Raw genomic sequence first — 15,866 nt, forward strand, 5'->3', positions numbered from 1 at the left:
GACGGACGGATAAATAAATATCGCGCATTTACAGCAACATTTGATCAAAATTGTTGGAAAGTACTGACTTCAGTATGCTCGAATTAGAGTGATGACGAAATCTCACGATAAAAAACCCTGGTGCTGTGCAAGTAGCTTCATCACAATATCCATGTGCACAGTTTGTTATTATTCATTATCTGTGTCGGCACTGGATACCATGTTTTCATGCATTTATTGTATGAGCCCAGCAAAGAGGCGCGACAACCCTTGACATGGCCTGGATAAATAACCTAGATAGCACGCTGAGTTCAAGTTTTCGTCTAATGCAAGCAGAGGTCACAAATCAGTGGGGTGAAACTTCAATACCGTGACTCTCACAAAGGCGATGTTTTGTCGTTTTGTCCATTTTTCAGAGCCCAAACAGAGAGGGGTACTAGCGAATAGTTAATTTTAGTTTCGCAGACATGGCCGAACAGCAGCTATCACCTGGAGTGGGTATGAGAAACCGCCGTATGGGGTTTCTGGCTGTCTTTGGCCTGTGGACCAACTGGTTCTTTTGGGTCAGTGCACTGAAAAGCCTAGCCGTGATGTTACCAACTCTACAGGACCAAATGGACACGTACACCTGGGTCATCGGCTGGATGATTGCGCTAGTGGAGGTCACTCTTCATCTCATCGGTAAATAAGCCAAGTTAAGTTCTACCATACTCGTATAACGATGATAACAGTGTGGGTAAAACAGGAGCAGTTATTAATACCAGCTTAATTCAAAGTAACGGCATAGGCCTGTCCCAAACTATAATACAGGGATCAGTCAGCGAGAGGACAGAAATCTTGATCAACACCTGGTGAGCAGAGTCCATAATATCTATGATAACACATTTGCAACAGCAACAACGACAATAAAATCGATAGTCAAAAACCTATTGAGGCGTTATATAACCATGGAACTATTAAACACAAGGAGTAAGAACGAAGTCCCCAAAGACCGTAATCCGATGAACTGCTACGGTCGGCTCCACCGGCAAGGCGCAGTTACCGGTCCCAGTGTTGAAGACCCTAGACATTCTTTGTACACAGTGATCGCCACCGCCAGGTAGCTGGTAACCCACACACTTATGTTTCGCTGCGGCATACTGGAGTAAATAAATGATGGAAAAGGTGCACGGAGAGGATGCGCAGTTCTCTTCAGTAGTCCTCAGGAGTCAGCGAGTGATCTCCGCAGATGCGCTCGAAAATTCCAAATCAGCGGTGGTTATTTGGCAAAAGTGGGACGTGTTAAAGTCAGTTATGACATTTTGCGTTTCTGGCGGTAGAGAACAAATACCCAAAGTATGAACTGCGACATTTATATCATAAGTCGCAATCCCACTGGTTCCTATGGTTAAAAGAAAGTGGAAACATGCCACAGGGATGCATTTGACAATGTGGTGAGGTTTCATGCCGACACAGTTGTGGACAATTACAGAAAGGACAACAAATCTTCCCATGTTTTTGGTGCTTTTATTTTACTCTGGACCAGCTACATTCTCTCAGTTTCTTGTGTGTATTTTTTGGAAATTTGTATTAGTTAGAAATTCTGTTTATTGTTAAGAGAGACGTTTTGGGGATGTAAAGATGTAACCAGACTTTCATTGTCATTGGAATATCAGACCAATCACTAAAATTGTCGAACTTTAATTCTCCAATAACGATGATTTCCGTCTCATGGCGGCCATGTTGAACTTGCGGAAGTGTTACAGACACGCATGCGTGGTACCCACGATCCTTTGCAAATGCAACTCCGAGCATTCCCTGTAGCCCGCAAACGTCGCGGAATTTGTTTTCACGGTCCTTGCAGCACGTGCAGGGCTTGCTGTGGTCATCATTGACCCTTTTGATCTCTGTATTTGCTGACTCCTTGTGTTTAATAGCTCCGTGATATAACATTGTCATGAACGTGAAAAGTGACAACGTTTCTAATACTCGTTTTGTTATATAAGGACCAATTGCAGCCCCTCTTGGAAGGTACTTCGGCATCGGGGTGTGCATCATGGTCAGTGGCTTGATGATTGGCGTGGCCTTCATTATTGCATCGTTGGCCATTTCTTCAGCTGTGGGTATGGCCGCAGTGTTGGCTCTTCTTACAGGTTCGTATCAAAGACGATGCCATCAGTCAAGTCTTTCGGCTCGGCTTTTAAAAACGCCAGGAGATCATGTATAATCGCCTGGAGAGGGAGACTTCATTACAACCGTTATTATCTCTGAAGATATGATCTGGTTAATTAAGGATTTACCAGGAATATTGAAGTGGCAGTGTAAATCTTTAAAGGTTTCCAGCATGAACTGTAAATTTACACAGAAGGGAAAGAGTTTCTTCTATAAACGGGGACAAACCTATACCTATAAACAAAACAAACAAACTTTATTTGAGCATCTGAAGTACGGGCGATGTACAACAATGCGCCACCAAGAATTTGCAACGCGTTGGCCAATCACAACGTGCAAAAGACTAGTTCCTGTCCCGTACGTAGTCTCCTCCGAACGTAGGGACCAGAAGCGGGTATTAAATCCGGCTGAATCTTGTCGGGTGTATGTAAATGAGGAAACAATGTCCACGCAATGCACAACTCAATCAGACCAGCATTTTGGCTTTTTCTTTTCGTAAAATAACTTCACCATAAATGATTCATTAATCTCAAATTTAACACAATAACCAATGATTTGAAATAAATTGCCGCAAAATGATTTATTGATGATAATCCTTGAAAAATGATACCAAACAGTGACAGCAGAGCCTTGGCAAGGATAGGTACTCGTGTTTTATTGGCCTCCCTGCTGAAACGAATTTCATGTTAATTTAAAGCATATTGGCCTGATAAAAACTTACATAGACCTATTCAGCATCCAAACTGACAGGGCTAATCGCACACGTTCAACCGCAGCTGGCTACCGGTCCCCATGTAATAGGGACAGGAACCAGTCTATCGACCCTTTTTACACGCGAATCGGTACGACAGATTTGCACATTGTGATTTTCCAACGCGTTGCAAACTCTTGGAGGCGCACTATGGTGAAATGGTATTTAGCGCTGTGGTTGCAGGAGCCGAGTTTCACCACGACATTGACCTTGCGCAAATACATGTTATCTGCACGTCACTTGTCTAGAAGAACTCAATCAGTGCACCTGTATGCAAATTAGGATGCAGCAAGGTCAGGTCCAGTCATCAGTTCTAAACGTGCTTCCTTTCATATTACAACCATCTCTCTGCAAGGCGGATGGGTGCAGCCTTTACAGCTAAACGGCCCATAAAAACAAAAATAAAGCTCCGGGAAACGGAGGTGTGGGACTGGAAAGGGTTATTCGACGTATCGACGATGATCTCACGAAGTGATAAAAACCTATTGTACAAAACAGACATCCGAAATAAACTCTTATTAAAATATGACCTTTTGGGGATTTTTGCATAGTCATGCAAAGTAAGTTTGAAAAATGTTTATAAACATACATTTGTCAGAGTTGCTGACTCGAGTCATGTGACTTGGACTCGAGTCGGAGTCGAGTCGCTGTTTTTGTGACTTGACTTGTAAATACGTGTACCAGCTTTGACTTGTGACTTGACTTGGACTTGCAAAAAATGACAAGTTAGCAACCCAAGTCAGACGCTACTCGACCGGCCCCATATATTTTTGTAACTCGCACTCGTGTCTTCGGAGCTTGACACTTGGTTGCTTTTGCTTATTACAGCTGGACAAAATAATGTGCAGCTTGACTTGTACTTTGACGAAGAAACTTGTGGCTTGACTCGTGTTTAGACCAAATGACTTGTGACTTGAATTCACTTGCCCTGTGACCAAATGACTTGTGACTTGCCTTGTGACTGGACCAAATGACTTGTGACTTGACTTTGACTTGCAAAATATGACTTGCTGCCACCTCTGACATTTGTTCTTTTAATTATACTGTTAAAAATTTAACAACAGTGTTTTACACTTCGTAAGACTGTAAGACCTGAAAGTGTTCCTCGATTATATCGTACACACATTTTGTCACTTGATGAGATTATACACCCACGAGAAAATGTTACATTTTGTTACATTCAACACGCGTCCACGTGTTCATGTGCAATATCATTCGCACAAATTCACACACTTGCATCTTGACACGACCAGAGCTGTGTTAAGTCTCTATTTTACCCTGGTATCGAGGAGGTTTTTGTCCCTTTTTGAGACCAAGGAAACGTAGAGAGAGAGTTTTCTGTAAAATTTTTGTTTACGATAATTTAGAAAGTTGAAACATTTGGCTGTCAAACTGTATGTGGCAAACTTAAATCGAATGTACCTAAATGGCCTCAAAAGTGCAAAGTTTCTGTCACTATGTGAGACCATCGAAGGTATTGTGTCTTTAGAAATTGCTCTAAATATATTACATTGTACCTGTCTAAAGGGTTTTGCCAATCAGAAGATAATTCCAGACATTCTTAACTTCCCTTTTAACACTGTGTTCACGGTTCTCTTGTATTTATCCTCAGGACCCGGTATTGGGATTTCTAACGTTTTGTGCAGAGAGCTAATTGGCCATTGTTTTAGTTCAGAAAGTACAACCACAGCTTTCTCTATCTCCCAAACGGGCAGCTCTGTGGCATTCATAGTCATGCCACCGTTGACTCAGCTCTTCCTGGACACGTACGGCTGGAGAGGCACCCTGCTACTCTTGGGTGCCATTTTCTTTCACCTGATCGTATGCGGCGCCCTTTTGCAGTGTCCGTCTATCAATGGTTTGGCTGTAGAAAGGAAAGCCGGCGACTACTCTGCCTTACCAGATGATCCTTCAGAGGAAGGACATCAACGTAGCGACAGTGAGGACGCCTTGAGAGAATGTGTCAAGCGAGAAAATATCTCAATCTTGTCAGCTCTCCAAACTTCTTGGCAACTGTTTCGCACTAGACTCCTTACTAGTCGGGCCTACTGGTGCGTAGCGTTCATGTTCATCGTTATTGAAGTTTGCAACTCAGGCTGGGCAGTGTACTTTGTCCCTCACACACTGACCAAGGGATTCACCCCGGGTGACGCTGTCACCCTGACTTCGATCATGGGAGTGACTAGAACGCTCGCTGGCCTCATTCTCGGGCCTCTAATGGACAAAATTCAGACAGTCGGCACCAAACAGTTCATGGGGCTTGCCCTGGTGTTAATGACCGTGTATTACGCTGTCGACCCGTGGCTAACATCCTACTGGTCGAATGTGGCCGCTATGGTCCTTTACGCGTGCAGCGCCTGTGTGATATGGGTTCTGATGGAAGTCTTGTCGTGCGAAGTGGTCCCACCAGATTGTCTAGGCAGCGCCTTTGGATGGATGGCAATGAAATCGGCAGTGTTTTCCTTCTTACTTCTGTATCTACCAGGTTTGTTAGCACTCGTCGCATGAAAGTTCCCACACAGAAATGACACTGGAAATTAAGAGCCGGGGGATAGACTGACATCTTAATCACAATAATGAGCCTGTTTGTGAAACTTTGTCCGAAATGTACAAATCCCAGCCCTCAAAAAAACCCTCTGGGACTGGTTACAGCCATAGTCGAGACTAACGTACGACGTAGCTGCCAGTTCGGATTTTTTTTTAATGTAATGTGACGAAATCTGGTAGTTAAGAAGTACGCGTTATCAAGCTTGGAGAAAGTTACGCCACCCCTCCCAGAGCTCAGTATGGGTGATAATATATAAAATGCCACGGACGTATGTGAAAAAAAATGGACTTGCAATGCCTTTGTATGAACCATCCGCCATTTACCGAGCCGAAAACAAATGCGCGGGTTGACTCGCTTCTATTGATGCAAGCTGTGTGTTCGACTCGGTAAAATGGCTGCTATAGTGGATTCAATGATCTCTATAAGCTGATGAAGGGCATTGCGAGTCCAGATTTTCTTATATATGTCCGTATACAATGCCCTCAGAATTTGACCAATTTACGCCACTTGGTGGCGCACCATCTACTCTGAATTGCTTCTGATCATTATAGTCATGGGAAAAGTTCGCAGTGTTTGAAAAGTTCGTTTGTCAACCACTGGTCAATTTTGCCTGGTACTGAGGAGGTGTTTCATGAAGAAGTTACCCAATGGCATGTTGAATTATCAAGTGTCTTGATTTTACTGTCATTATTTTCCCCCAGGTTTGATCTTTGACCTTGGAGGCAGCTACACCATACCATTCCTTCTGATGGGAGGCCTTCACCTCTTTGCCATCGCTGCTTTGCTGCTTCTAATTTTCGTACAAAGTCGAAAGTGAGGCAGGCCGTGTCCTGAACAAGAATTGTCGTTTTGAGTACGCGGATACGGACTTTGGTGCAAGTTAACGTGAATAAAAGTAAATAAATGTGGAATGATAACTCGACGATTGCATTGAGGCAAGTTATGTACGTGTACTTTAACTTCTTTGTAATAAGCACAAGGATGGTATATATGGGATGACAGAAGTACCAACCAGTTTTAAATACTTTAGAGTTTCATGTGACTATTGTTTTATAGGCTAAATTCTTTATACCCGGCAATCATCATTGTCGCGTAGGCAAGCACAATTGAGTACGACGTGCATACCTCACGCGCACAATAATGTCGAAAAGGCAAGCCAGCGAGCTAGAAAGGGCAAAAGAACACTTCTTGGTTTAAATGACGTCACACTCCACACTACAAAGGGTTTGATGGAAAAGGATTCAGTCGAATTCAGTCAGATGTTTTATATCAGAGGATGGCAGAGAGTAACAAACGGTAAGCTCATAGATTCATGCAGTGTTGCACCCAGGAGCAACGAAGGTTACTTCTCAATTTCAACATTAGAAAGGCTCCAGCGATGATTACAACCCCTCTGCTTTTTATTACACGTATGTCCCCAACTTGTCCATAATTGCGTCACACAGTAAGCCTTACATTACCCTCAGGACGTCAACGTTACCTGTCCACGTGAGTTGTCCAAAAAAGCTTCCCACTCAGTGAGAATAAGACTTTCTCCCGGGAATTTACTAATACCTCCAGTGGCGAACCAAGGGACTGTCGTGGGGGGGGGTGGCTGGGAGAGGAATCTACCCCTAAATTATCCCATGAAGCTCAAGGCTCCCCTTCCCCTCCCCCTCCCCTTGCGCCACAGGGGACTGGGGTGTATGGTCACATTGGAGCTTCGAAGATATATTTCAATATGAATAGGCGTATTTTTGATATTCGATTTTTTTTCATAAAGAGAAGAACGATAACCTCTGGAAGGGGGGTGCAAGCCCCTTAAGGCTTATCACCACCCCCCCCCCGGCTCGCCACTGCTTACCGGACATAGTTGAAGGAAATTTCAGCACAGTTTAATTTGCGTCTACTCTGTTTTTACATTTTGTTTCAATATTTGTCATCCAAAGTGTAAATGGTACTACGAAATCAGTCTGTTTGTCTTTCAATAAGAATACGGTGGCGAAACAGGGTAGCAGCGCAGACTTGTGTTTAGTCTGGGTAATTAATAATTCAGGCGCGTCTAAATTATGCATTAAACATGTACGGCAACTAATCAGAGGCGTGCATTACCTAATTAGGTCTGGGCGCTTGCTGCGTTGGTTGCCGGGACTTCTCAAGATGGCAGCATGCTAACCAGAGCTCTGTGGAGTTGTGTTGTCTTCTGACTTTCGAATTTAAATCTGACGTACGACCGCTGGTGGTCGGGAATCTACCTCAAGTGTACCTGGTGCGATCGGTTAGTGTGGTGCTTGTTCTCAGTTGCCGGAGCTGCCGATTATATCAGATCTCTTTGAAGATTGGGCGATTGTTAGACAGTCTCGTTAATTTAAGAAGTGGTAGATTATAGGGTAAGGGAGCCCGTGTGAACCAGTTAATTGGGGAATTAGCGGAGTTTAGACTAGAAAGATTGTGTGCCATTGTTCCATGCTTGTTGGCATAGCGACGGTTGGTTGCGGTCCTGGTCTGGGAGCTTGCTTTCCTCGTTGAGGTTTACTGGGTGCAGGTTTCCGTTAGAGTCTGGTGAGGACTATTATAATCGTCTTCTTAATCAACTTACCTGTGTTATTTCGTAATAATTTAAAGTGGATGAGGGTTATTAGTCACCTTGAACCTTGTAGTTTGGAAACTGTGTTGCTTTATAAGGCAATAGAGATTATTGATATATCAGTCTACCCTGTTGTGTTGTATAATTGCAAGGATTGTATTTGCTTGTGTGGTAAAGACTTATCGGTTATAAGCCATCGGTAGATTATTTATTTAGACTTGAGGGTTACCCTGATCGCTGTGAGGGTTACCCTGATCGCTGTGAGGGTTACCTGGTTATTGTGAGGGTTACCCTGATCGCTGTAAGGGTTACCCTGATCACTGTGAGGGTTACCTTGGTGTAGGTTAGGGATAAGATTGATTAATCACGTTCGTGGTGCAGTTGACCGTGTAGGACTACCTCCCCGTGAGGATAATTTTGAATATAAATAATTGCCGTTGTATATAAAGGATAACTGAGCACTGACACTGAATAAACCAATCATATAATTGCCTTAGAAATCACTGGTCACCGTGAGATTTAGTTCAGTCCTGTATCACTTGTATTGACATTAATTGTAATCTATAATAATAATCTTTACTGACATTGGGATCAATTACCTAATCACAGAGCAGTGGTAACCTTCCACCAAACGAACAGCCCCTACTAGGCATAGTCCACCGTTCGTCAACTGATATCCCCCCTTGCGTTGGATAGCCGCTCATTCTTGCGTAAAGTTAAATAAATATATTTGTGGGGTTAGGCCAGGTCAATTCCATCTCTGATCAGGCCAGTCTGCTGGTCCGCTACAAAAAGGTGTCAGTTGTCCCGCCACAATACTAATAAACGTTATTTATGTAGCGCATAATACTTTGGAAGTCTGTATGCGCTTATTATCCCTTCACGTTGCGCTCACAACAACTGAACATTCCTCAAGCCATCTTAGTTCCCTGGGAGTATACCAGCTGATGCAGCCTGACCAGGGCGCATACGGCTGACATAACCACATCTGCCCTGACAGGTACCCATTTACTCCTGGGTGGAGAGAGGCACACTGGGGGTGAAGTGACTTGCCTAATATCGCAACATGCTGCCACCAGCTGGATTCGAACCTCCGACCCTAATGATCAGAAGCTACAAACCCTAACCACTAGGCCGCATGCCCCACAGTAATGTTTATACATTTTTATGTAATATCTCCTCTATAAAAGAGATTTGTACTTAATTCTAATAATTTTTGTAATTTCTATACTTAATGTTATTTCTCCAAATGTCTTCTTACACCTTTAAGTATTGTTAATTGGGAGCTACTGGAGAACATTTGTTATAAGCTGAATGGGGGCCCCAGTATAAATAATAAATAAAATGGATGGATGGATGGATGGATGGATGGACGGACGGACGGACGGACGGACGGACGGATAAATAAATATCGCGCATTTACAGCAACATTTGATCAAAATTGTTGGAAAGTACTGATTTCAGTATGCTCGAATTAGAGTGATGACGAAATCTCATGATAAAAACCCCTGGTGCTGTGCAAGTAGCTTCATCACAATATCCATTTGCACCGTTTGTTATTATTCATTATCTGTGTCGGCACTGGATACCAAAACTGGTTTTCATGCATTTATTGTATGAGCCCAGCAAAGAGGCGCGACAGCCCTTGACATGGCCTGGATAAATAACCTAGATAGCACGCTGAGTTCAAGTTGTCGTCTAATGCAAGCAGAGGTCACAAATCAGTGGGGTGAAACTTCAATACCGTGACTCTCACAAAGACGATGTTTTGTCGTTTTGTCCATTTTTCAGAGCACAAACAGAGAGGGGTACTAGCGAATAGTTTATTTTAGTTTCGCGGACATGGCCGAACAGCAGCTATCACCGGGAGTGGATATGAGAAACCGCCGTATGGGGTTTCTGGCTGTCTTTGGCGTGTGGACCAACTGGTTCTTTTGGGTCAGTGCACTGAAAAGCCTAGCCGTGATGTTACCAACTCTACAGGACCAAATGGACACGTACACCTGGGTCATCGGCTGGATGATTGTGCTAGTGGAGGTCACCGTTCATCTCATCGGTAAATAAGCCAAGTTAAGTTCTACCATACTCGTATAACGATAACAATGTGGGTAAAACAGAAGCAATTATTAATAACAGCTTAACTCAAAGTAGCGACATATCCCAAACTATAATACAGGGATCAGTCAGCGAGAGGACAGAAATCTTGAATAACGATTGGTGACCAGAATTGGTGTCCATAATAATTATCTATGATAACACATTCGCAACAGCAACAACAACACTAGACGTAAAACCCTGCCAAAATGTGTATCATAAAATCGATAATCAAAAACCTATTGAGGCGTAATCATGTATGTTCACCCCTTCCACTTAGTTTGTGCGCATGCGCTAAAATTCGGCAAAGTCGACGTCACTTTCTGTAGCTTGTTAAAATGGCGACGCCATCCAGCAAATGACTACACCGAAATCTATCTGCCGAGATCTTCCGCACTGTGTAAACGTTTGCTGAATTTATACCAGAGAAATATAATCAGACTTCAGATTTCATTTTGTCATGCGTTTCTCGTTAATCAAAAGTGACATTTGGGAGAAAATGGGGTGAAAGGTGTATGTGTACATTACATTTCTGAATGTAAAAAAAAGGTATTTTAAACTTGAAAATCCGAATTGTTCCCCAGTTGGTCCATACATGCTGCATATCCTGATAACTGAAAAGGTGTTTGAAAAGGTTACCATGTTATGTTTATGTTATAGCGAATTGTCCTTTGTTAGTTTGATCAATTTCAATTTTGGCTCTCTCTCGACCGGTCGGCCATGGTTGAAGTGTGCACAGGTTCAAGTTCATGTACATGTACTGTGCATGTACAATGTACATGTACTCCATCAACGCACGTAACTACGACGGACAAATGGTTCTCGTGCAAGATATTAAATTCGCAATAACTTCAAAATAATACTGATGGTTTTATTAGACCTTAATACACACGACACTTTATTTTGTTTGTTTGGATAAACTGGAGAAGTTGTTTTAAAATGGAAAAGACCGTGGGTGTATTTTCTTTCCAATTTGATTGTGTTTATTTTTTGTAAAAATCACTTTTTCAAAAATTTGTTTCAAATTTTGTGCAACTCGGTTCAACGCGGTGGTTTAATGTTGTCTAATCCAGTTTTAGTTATCAGGTTATCTTCGTGAACTGTATTTGTTTGTGTTTTGTTAAAAATAAAATTATGATCTTCATCCGCGAAAAGAAAGTCGGAACGATATTCCACGTCGCCTGCCTCGAAATCCACAGTAAAGTGATCGAGTACGCATGCGCTAGCTCTCAACGAAGTGATGCACAAGGGTATGCACATACGTGTAATATAACACTCCCATGAACGTGAAAAGTGACAATGTTTCTAACACTCAATTTGTTATATAAGGACCAATGGCAGCCCCTCTTGGAAGTTACTTCGGCATCAGGGTATGCGTCATGGTTGGTGGCTTGATGACGGGCTTGGCCTTCATCATTGCATCGTTTTCTTCAGTCGCGGTTATGGCCACAGTGTTAGCTCTTCTCGCAGGTTAGTATCAGAGATGACACCTCCGGTCACATCTTTGGATCTGAAGCTAAAGAATCCTGATAAGTTTGACAAATCCTAGATCGGGTATCCCTTACAGTTGAGACTATTAGTCTATGACACAGCATGTCAGGGCTTACCATCTTCTTGGCCGGAAGCTGTTTCATGTCACCCCTATTTCAATTTGGGGGGGAGAGACTTCACTACAATTGTTATCATCAACGATGATCTGTTCCGGTCAATTAATGTTTTAGGCTACTTATCCTAAAACGACAAGGTAAATCATACTACATTTTCAGCTTCCAATAACTGCACAGAAAGAAACAGAAAATTTGGTTTCTCCTATTAAGTGGGCGAAACCTATACATGTACGGTTACAGAAATATCGCCCGCGCCAAGTGGCTGCAAAAGACGAGGCACCGTTCGTTGAAGTGAGCCTTGTTTCACTGCAACGTACCCGGCTTGCGTGATGCATTAAAGGTGGTGTACACCATTGGTTTTTTGTCGTAATTTCACAAGATTGGCTGATTACGGTGTGTAATATTCACTGCAACATACGATACATACCACTCACTTGTTTCAAGTCAACTGCTTTGTGAAAACACGAGAAAAACATCGCGGCATTTTCAACGCCTAAATTGAAGGTCTTGTAGTTTATCTCGCGTAAAATTTATGGATTTTAGGGGGTTCGCAGTACAAGCGAACATCGTCCGCGGGGTCAGGGTGGGAAACAAGCCGGACGGGTTCTCATTCCCTTAATAAAAAAAGCAGTTTTCAACGGCTAGGAGTAATCAGTGAATTTACCTTCGAGTAATGCGCCTCCTCGACAATGTAGCATTGCGGATTCATGGAATAAACCGCATCCAGGAACACAGCAGTTGGCTCGTGCAGGCCTAAATGATTATACACATGCGCGCACGATCATGTTTATAACGGCACTTTCATGTCAGTTCACACGTCAATGAAAGTCTATAACACCATTTATAGTTGAGTCATTGATAAATATAAGTTGAAAGGGACAATGTCATAAAACAAAGGAGGATTACCTACATAACATAGGAAAACATACTTTTTGTTGACGAAAATCATCGTGCTTGAAAACAGCTAGCTTAGTTGATCATATTTTTTACTTCCATAAGACATTAGGTTAACGGTACTCTGTTTTACTCTTGTCTTTATATTCAGGACCTGGTATCGGGATTTCTAACGTTTTATGCAAAGAGCTACTCGGCCATTGTTTTACTTCAGGAAGTACAACCACAGCTTTCTCCATTTCCCAAACGGGAAGCTCTGTGGCTTTCATAGTCATGCCACCGTTGACTCAGCTCTTTCTTGACACGTACGGCTGGAGAGGCACCATGCTCCTCTTGGGTGCCATTTTCTTTCACTTGACCGTGTGCGGCGCCCTATTGCAGTGTCCATCTGTCGATGCTTTGGCCGCTCACAAGAGAGGTACAGACTACTCTGCCTTACCAGACGATTCTTCAGAGGAAGGACATCAACGCAGCGTGGATGAGGACGCCTCGAGAGAAAGGGCAGGGCAGGAAAAGCACTCCATATTAGCTCTCCGAGCCGCTTGGCAACAGTTTCGCTCTAGCCTCCTTACTAATCAGTCCTACTGGTGTGTAGCAGTCATATATGTTGCAATTCACGTTTCCTGCTCAGGCTGGACAGTGTACTTTGTCCCTCACACCCTGACCAAGGGATTCACCCCGGGTGACGCCGTAACCCTGACTTCGATCATGGGACTGACCAGAACGCTCACTGGCTTCATCCTCGGGCCCCTGGCGAACAAGATTCAGGTAGTCGGCACCAAAGATTTCATGGGAATTGCCCTGATATCACTTATTGTGTATTTCATTATCGACCCGTGGCTAACATCCTACTGGTCGAATGTGGTCGGCGTCGTTATATACGCCTGCAGCACCTGTATAATGTGGGCTCTGGTAGACGTGTCATTGTGTGAAGTCGTCCAATCAGATTGTCTAGGCAGCGCCTTTGGATGGATGGCAATGAAATCGGCTGTGTGTTGTTTCTTACTTCTGTATCTACCAGGTTTGTGACCCAATTGTTTTATTTATTTATGTTATCTTAATAGAAAGCTTCCATACTGGAAACTGCTAGAGTATTTTTTAGGTATCCGATATCAAGTGAGAAAAAGCAAAAGTCGAAATCAGAAAAAGATGCACCAAGAAAATAATGGAAATGACTGCCCTTGTCAGCGCCATCGTATGGTAGGAAAGAACGAAAAAATTGCCTTTAGGGTGTCACATAGTTAATACGCCAAAGGTTAAGTACCATCTACTGTCAATTGGTACCGACCGTAAATCACGGGGCAAGTAAACCCATGGCCGATTTTACCTGTTCAAGTTACCTTGCAATAAATTGTATTGAGTAGGGTTTACCAATGAATGTCGACCAGTGGTGGGCAGATGGTCTTTGCTCTAGCTTGCTCACTATGCTTAAATCAACCGATACTCTCTAATAATTATTATGCTTATCTTTACAGTTATTATGTGCCCTTTTGCTGCTCTTTTTCCAGGTTTGATTTTTGACCTTGAAGGTAGCTACAAAATACCGTTCCTTCTTCTGGGAGGCCTTCAACTCTTTGCCATTGCTGCTTTGCTGCTTCTGGTTTTCACACAAAGTCGAAAGTGATGGGGCAGGCCGTGTCCTGAACGAACATCGTTCGTGGCTACGGCTGTATAGTGTAATGTGGTCGTGGTAAAGAAGGGAGCCAGCCGTAGCCAAAAAAACATTTGATTTGGAGAAGGCCTCGTTATCATATGACACCCGCGTGGTTGCCGCAGTATAGTTGCGTTTATAACTGAACTGACAACAACACGTAACGTAACGTGTGTGTTGCTTTATTATAACATGGTATTCATGTAAATTATCGGTGAATAGGTGGAAAGCATAGTTGGGCTTCATGGTAGACTTTAAGTGCCATGAAGGGTTAAGAGGTATATATTCATACAACGAGTGTATAGAAAGATATTGCGGGGGAATATTTACCTTGGAGTAATATGGACCCGTGCGTGGCAATCAATGCACACTGCAGAGTTAGCTGCTGAACCTAGAAAATCAACCATTTTATGGAAAGGTGCAAGATTTTCCTGCCAATTTTGTACAACAAATAAACTTGTACATGGAAGAAAAACATGATAAATTTACTTAGTATGATTTAGCCCTAATACGGGTGATTTACAATAGTGCGCCTCCAAGAGTTTGCAAGGCATTGGCCAATCACAACGAAATCTGTTGACCCTTTCCAAACGCGCATTGTGTCGACAGATTTCGCGCATTGTGATTGACCAGCGCGTTGCAAACTCTTGGAGGCGCACTATTGTGAAACGCCCATATTGTATCATATTAAGTTCATGATATTGACTGTACGTAGTTGTCACCATGAATGGCCTGTATAATACGCTGAGATATTGTGCACACTATACACTGTACTGTTTTGGCTATGGGTTTGGACAGTAAATTGTACTTCAAGGTCATTAAGGTCATTTACCTCAAAGGTGAAAGTGTTACAAGGTTTTGTGTGTATTTTTGTACCAGTCATTGTGGATATACGTTTGGAGACCGCAGCCTTTAACTCGTACCACATAGTGCTTTGTTCTTCGGTCAATACTCTTTGATTGTACCTACAAATGGCCTTAAGGCTATGCCTTTGTGGTCACTATAGTAACGAAAACAGATGAACCTTAACCTTGGCTCATACCGCAAAGGTCCAAAACTAATAAAGACGTGAACTGTCAAATGACATTGTTCTTTGTCACGTGATACACCCCCTTATTTGCAAATTTTCCTCCCCAATATCTCCGGAACCACAAGTGTGAGTAAACTTGCCTGTATATCAAATGTTTAATTTCTACATAAATGACAAATATACATGTATATCAAGCTAAATCGAATTGAAATGGTTTAATGCAGAAAACGTCACAGCGGCAATGTGCTAATTTAAGTTAATTTCTTTAAAAGATAAAATAAAAGTACTTGTAAAATATTCCTTACGAATTATTTGCTAATAAAAAACTACGATTAAAAAAAAGCCAGGCGAGAGAAATCTGATATGTAAAAAGCTGAAACGTACATGTATATTAATTACCTACAGCGACAAGGATTACATTAAGAAACAGCAATGGGCGAGATACACAAGCCCGTCAATCGACTAAATTAAGAACAAAACATCTGAAACATAGACCAAAAGGAGAGAGGAAAACCCAAATAAAATATGAAAGGAAGTGTTATGTGTTCATTCAGTCGGCAGGTTAGCTATGGAAGTGGACCTTTTTTGCTCTTTT

The 15,866-nt window shown here is 42.6% G+C and overlaps 2 protein-coding genes across 2 annotated transcripts; both read left to right on the plus strand.

The window, feature by feature from the left end:
• Window positions 1-339: 339 nt before the first annotated feature.
• Window positions 340-8,471, plus strand: LOC147799294 (monocarboxylate transporter 12-B-like). Its single transcript, XM_087135312.1, has 4 exons — window positions 340-660; window positions 1,965-2,111; window positions 4,494-5,366; window positions 6,131-8,471. The coding sequence occupies exons 1-4, from the start codon at window positions 447-449 to the stop codon at window positions 6,244-6,246; spliced, it is 1,350 nt and encodes a 449-aa protein (XP_086991438.1). The 5' UTR covers window positions 340-446; the 3' UTR covers window positions 6,247-8,471.
• Window positions 8,472-8,868: 397 nt separating this feature from the next.
• On the plus strand, window positions 8,869-15,745 carry LOC147799295 (monocarboxylate transporter 12-B-like). The gene is made up of 4 exons (XM_087135313.1): window positions 8,869-10,051; window positions 11,419-11,559; window positions 12,742-13,611; window positions 14,099-15,745. The coding sequence occupies exons 1-4, from the start codon at window positions 9,838-9,840 to the stop codon at window positions 14,212-14,214; spliced, it is 1,341 nt and encodes a 446-aa protein (XP_086991439.1). The 5' UTR covers window positions 8,869-9,837; the 3' UTR covers window positions 14,215-15,745.
• The last annotated feature ends 121 nt before the right edge of the window (window positions 15,746-15,866 follow it).

The sequence above is a fragment of the Acanthaster planci genome, linkage group LG04 (assembly GCF_054643075.1).
Source record: "Acanthaster planci isolate LZ-2023a linkage group LG04, COTS_SCS, whole genome shotgun sequence".
Classification (NCBI taxonomy): Eukaryota; Metazoa; Echinodermata; class Asteroidea; order Valvatida; family Acanthasteridae; genus Acanthaster; species Acanthaster planci.

Bases quoted from the DNA above. Each gene is read 5' to 3' on its own strand.
- LOC147799294 (XM_087135312.1), top strand. From the start codon at position 447: ATGGCCGAACAGCAGCTATCACCTGGAGTGGGTATGAGAAACCGCCGT. The intron at 661-1,964 runs GTAAATAAGCCA...TTGTTATATAAG, and splicing joins GGTCACTCTTCATCTCATCG to GACCAATTGCAGCCCCTCTT. The intron at 2,112-4,493 runs GTTCGTATCAAA...ATTTATCCTCAG, and splicing joins AGTGTTGGCTCTTCTTACAG to GACCCGGTATTGGGATTTCT.
- LOC147799295 (XM_087135313.1), top strand. From the start codon at position 9,838: ATGGCCGAACAGCAGCTATCACCGGGAGTGGATATGAGAAACCGCCGT. The intron at 10,052-11,418 runs GTAAATAAGCCA...TTGTTATATAAG, and splicing joins GGTCACCGTTCATCTCATCG to GACCAATGGCAGCCCCTCTT. The intron at 11,560-12,741 runs GTTAGTATCAGA...CTTTATATTCAG, and splicing joins AGTGTTAGCTCTTCTCGCAG to GACCTGGTATCGGGATTTCT.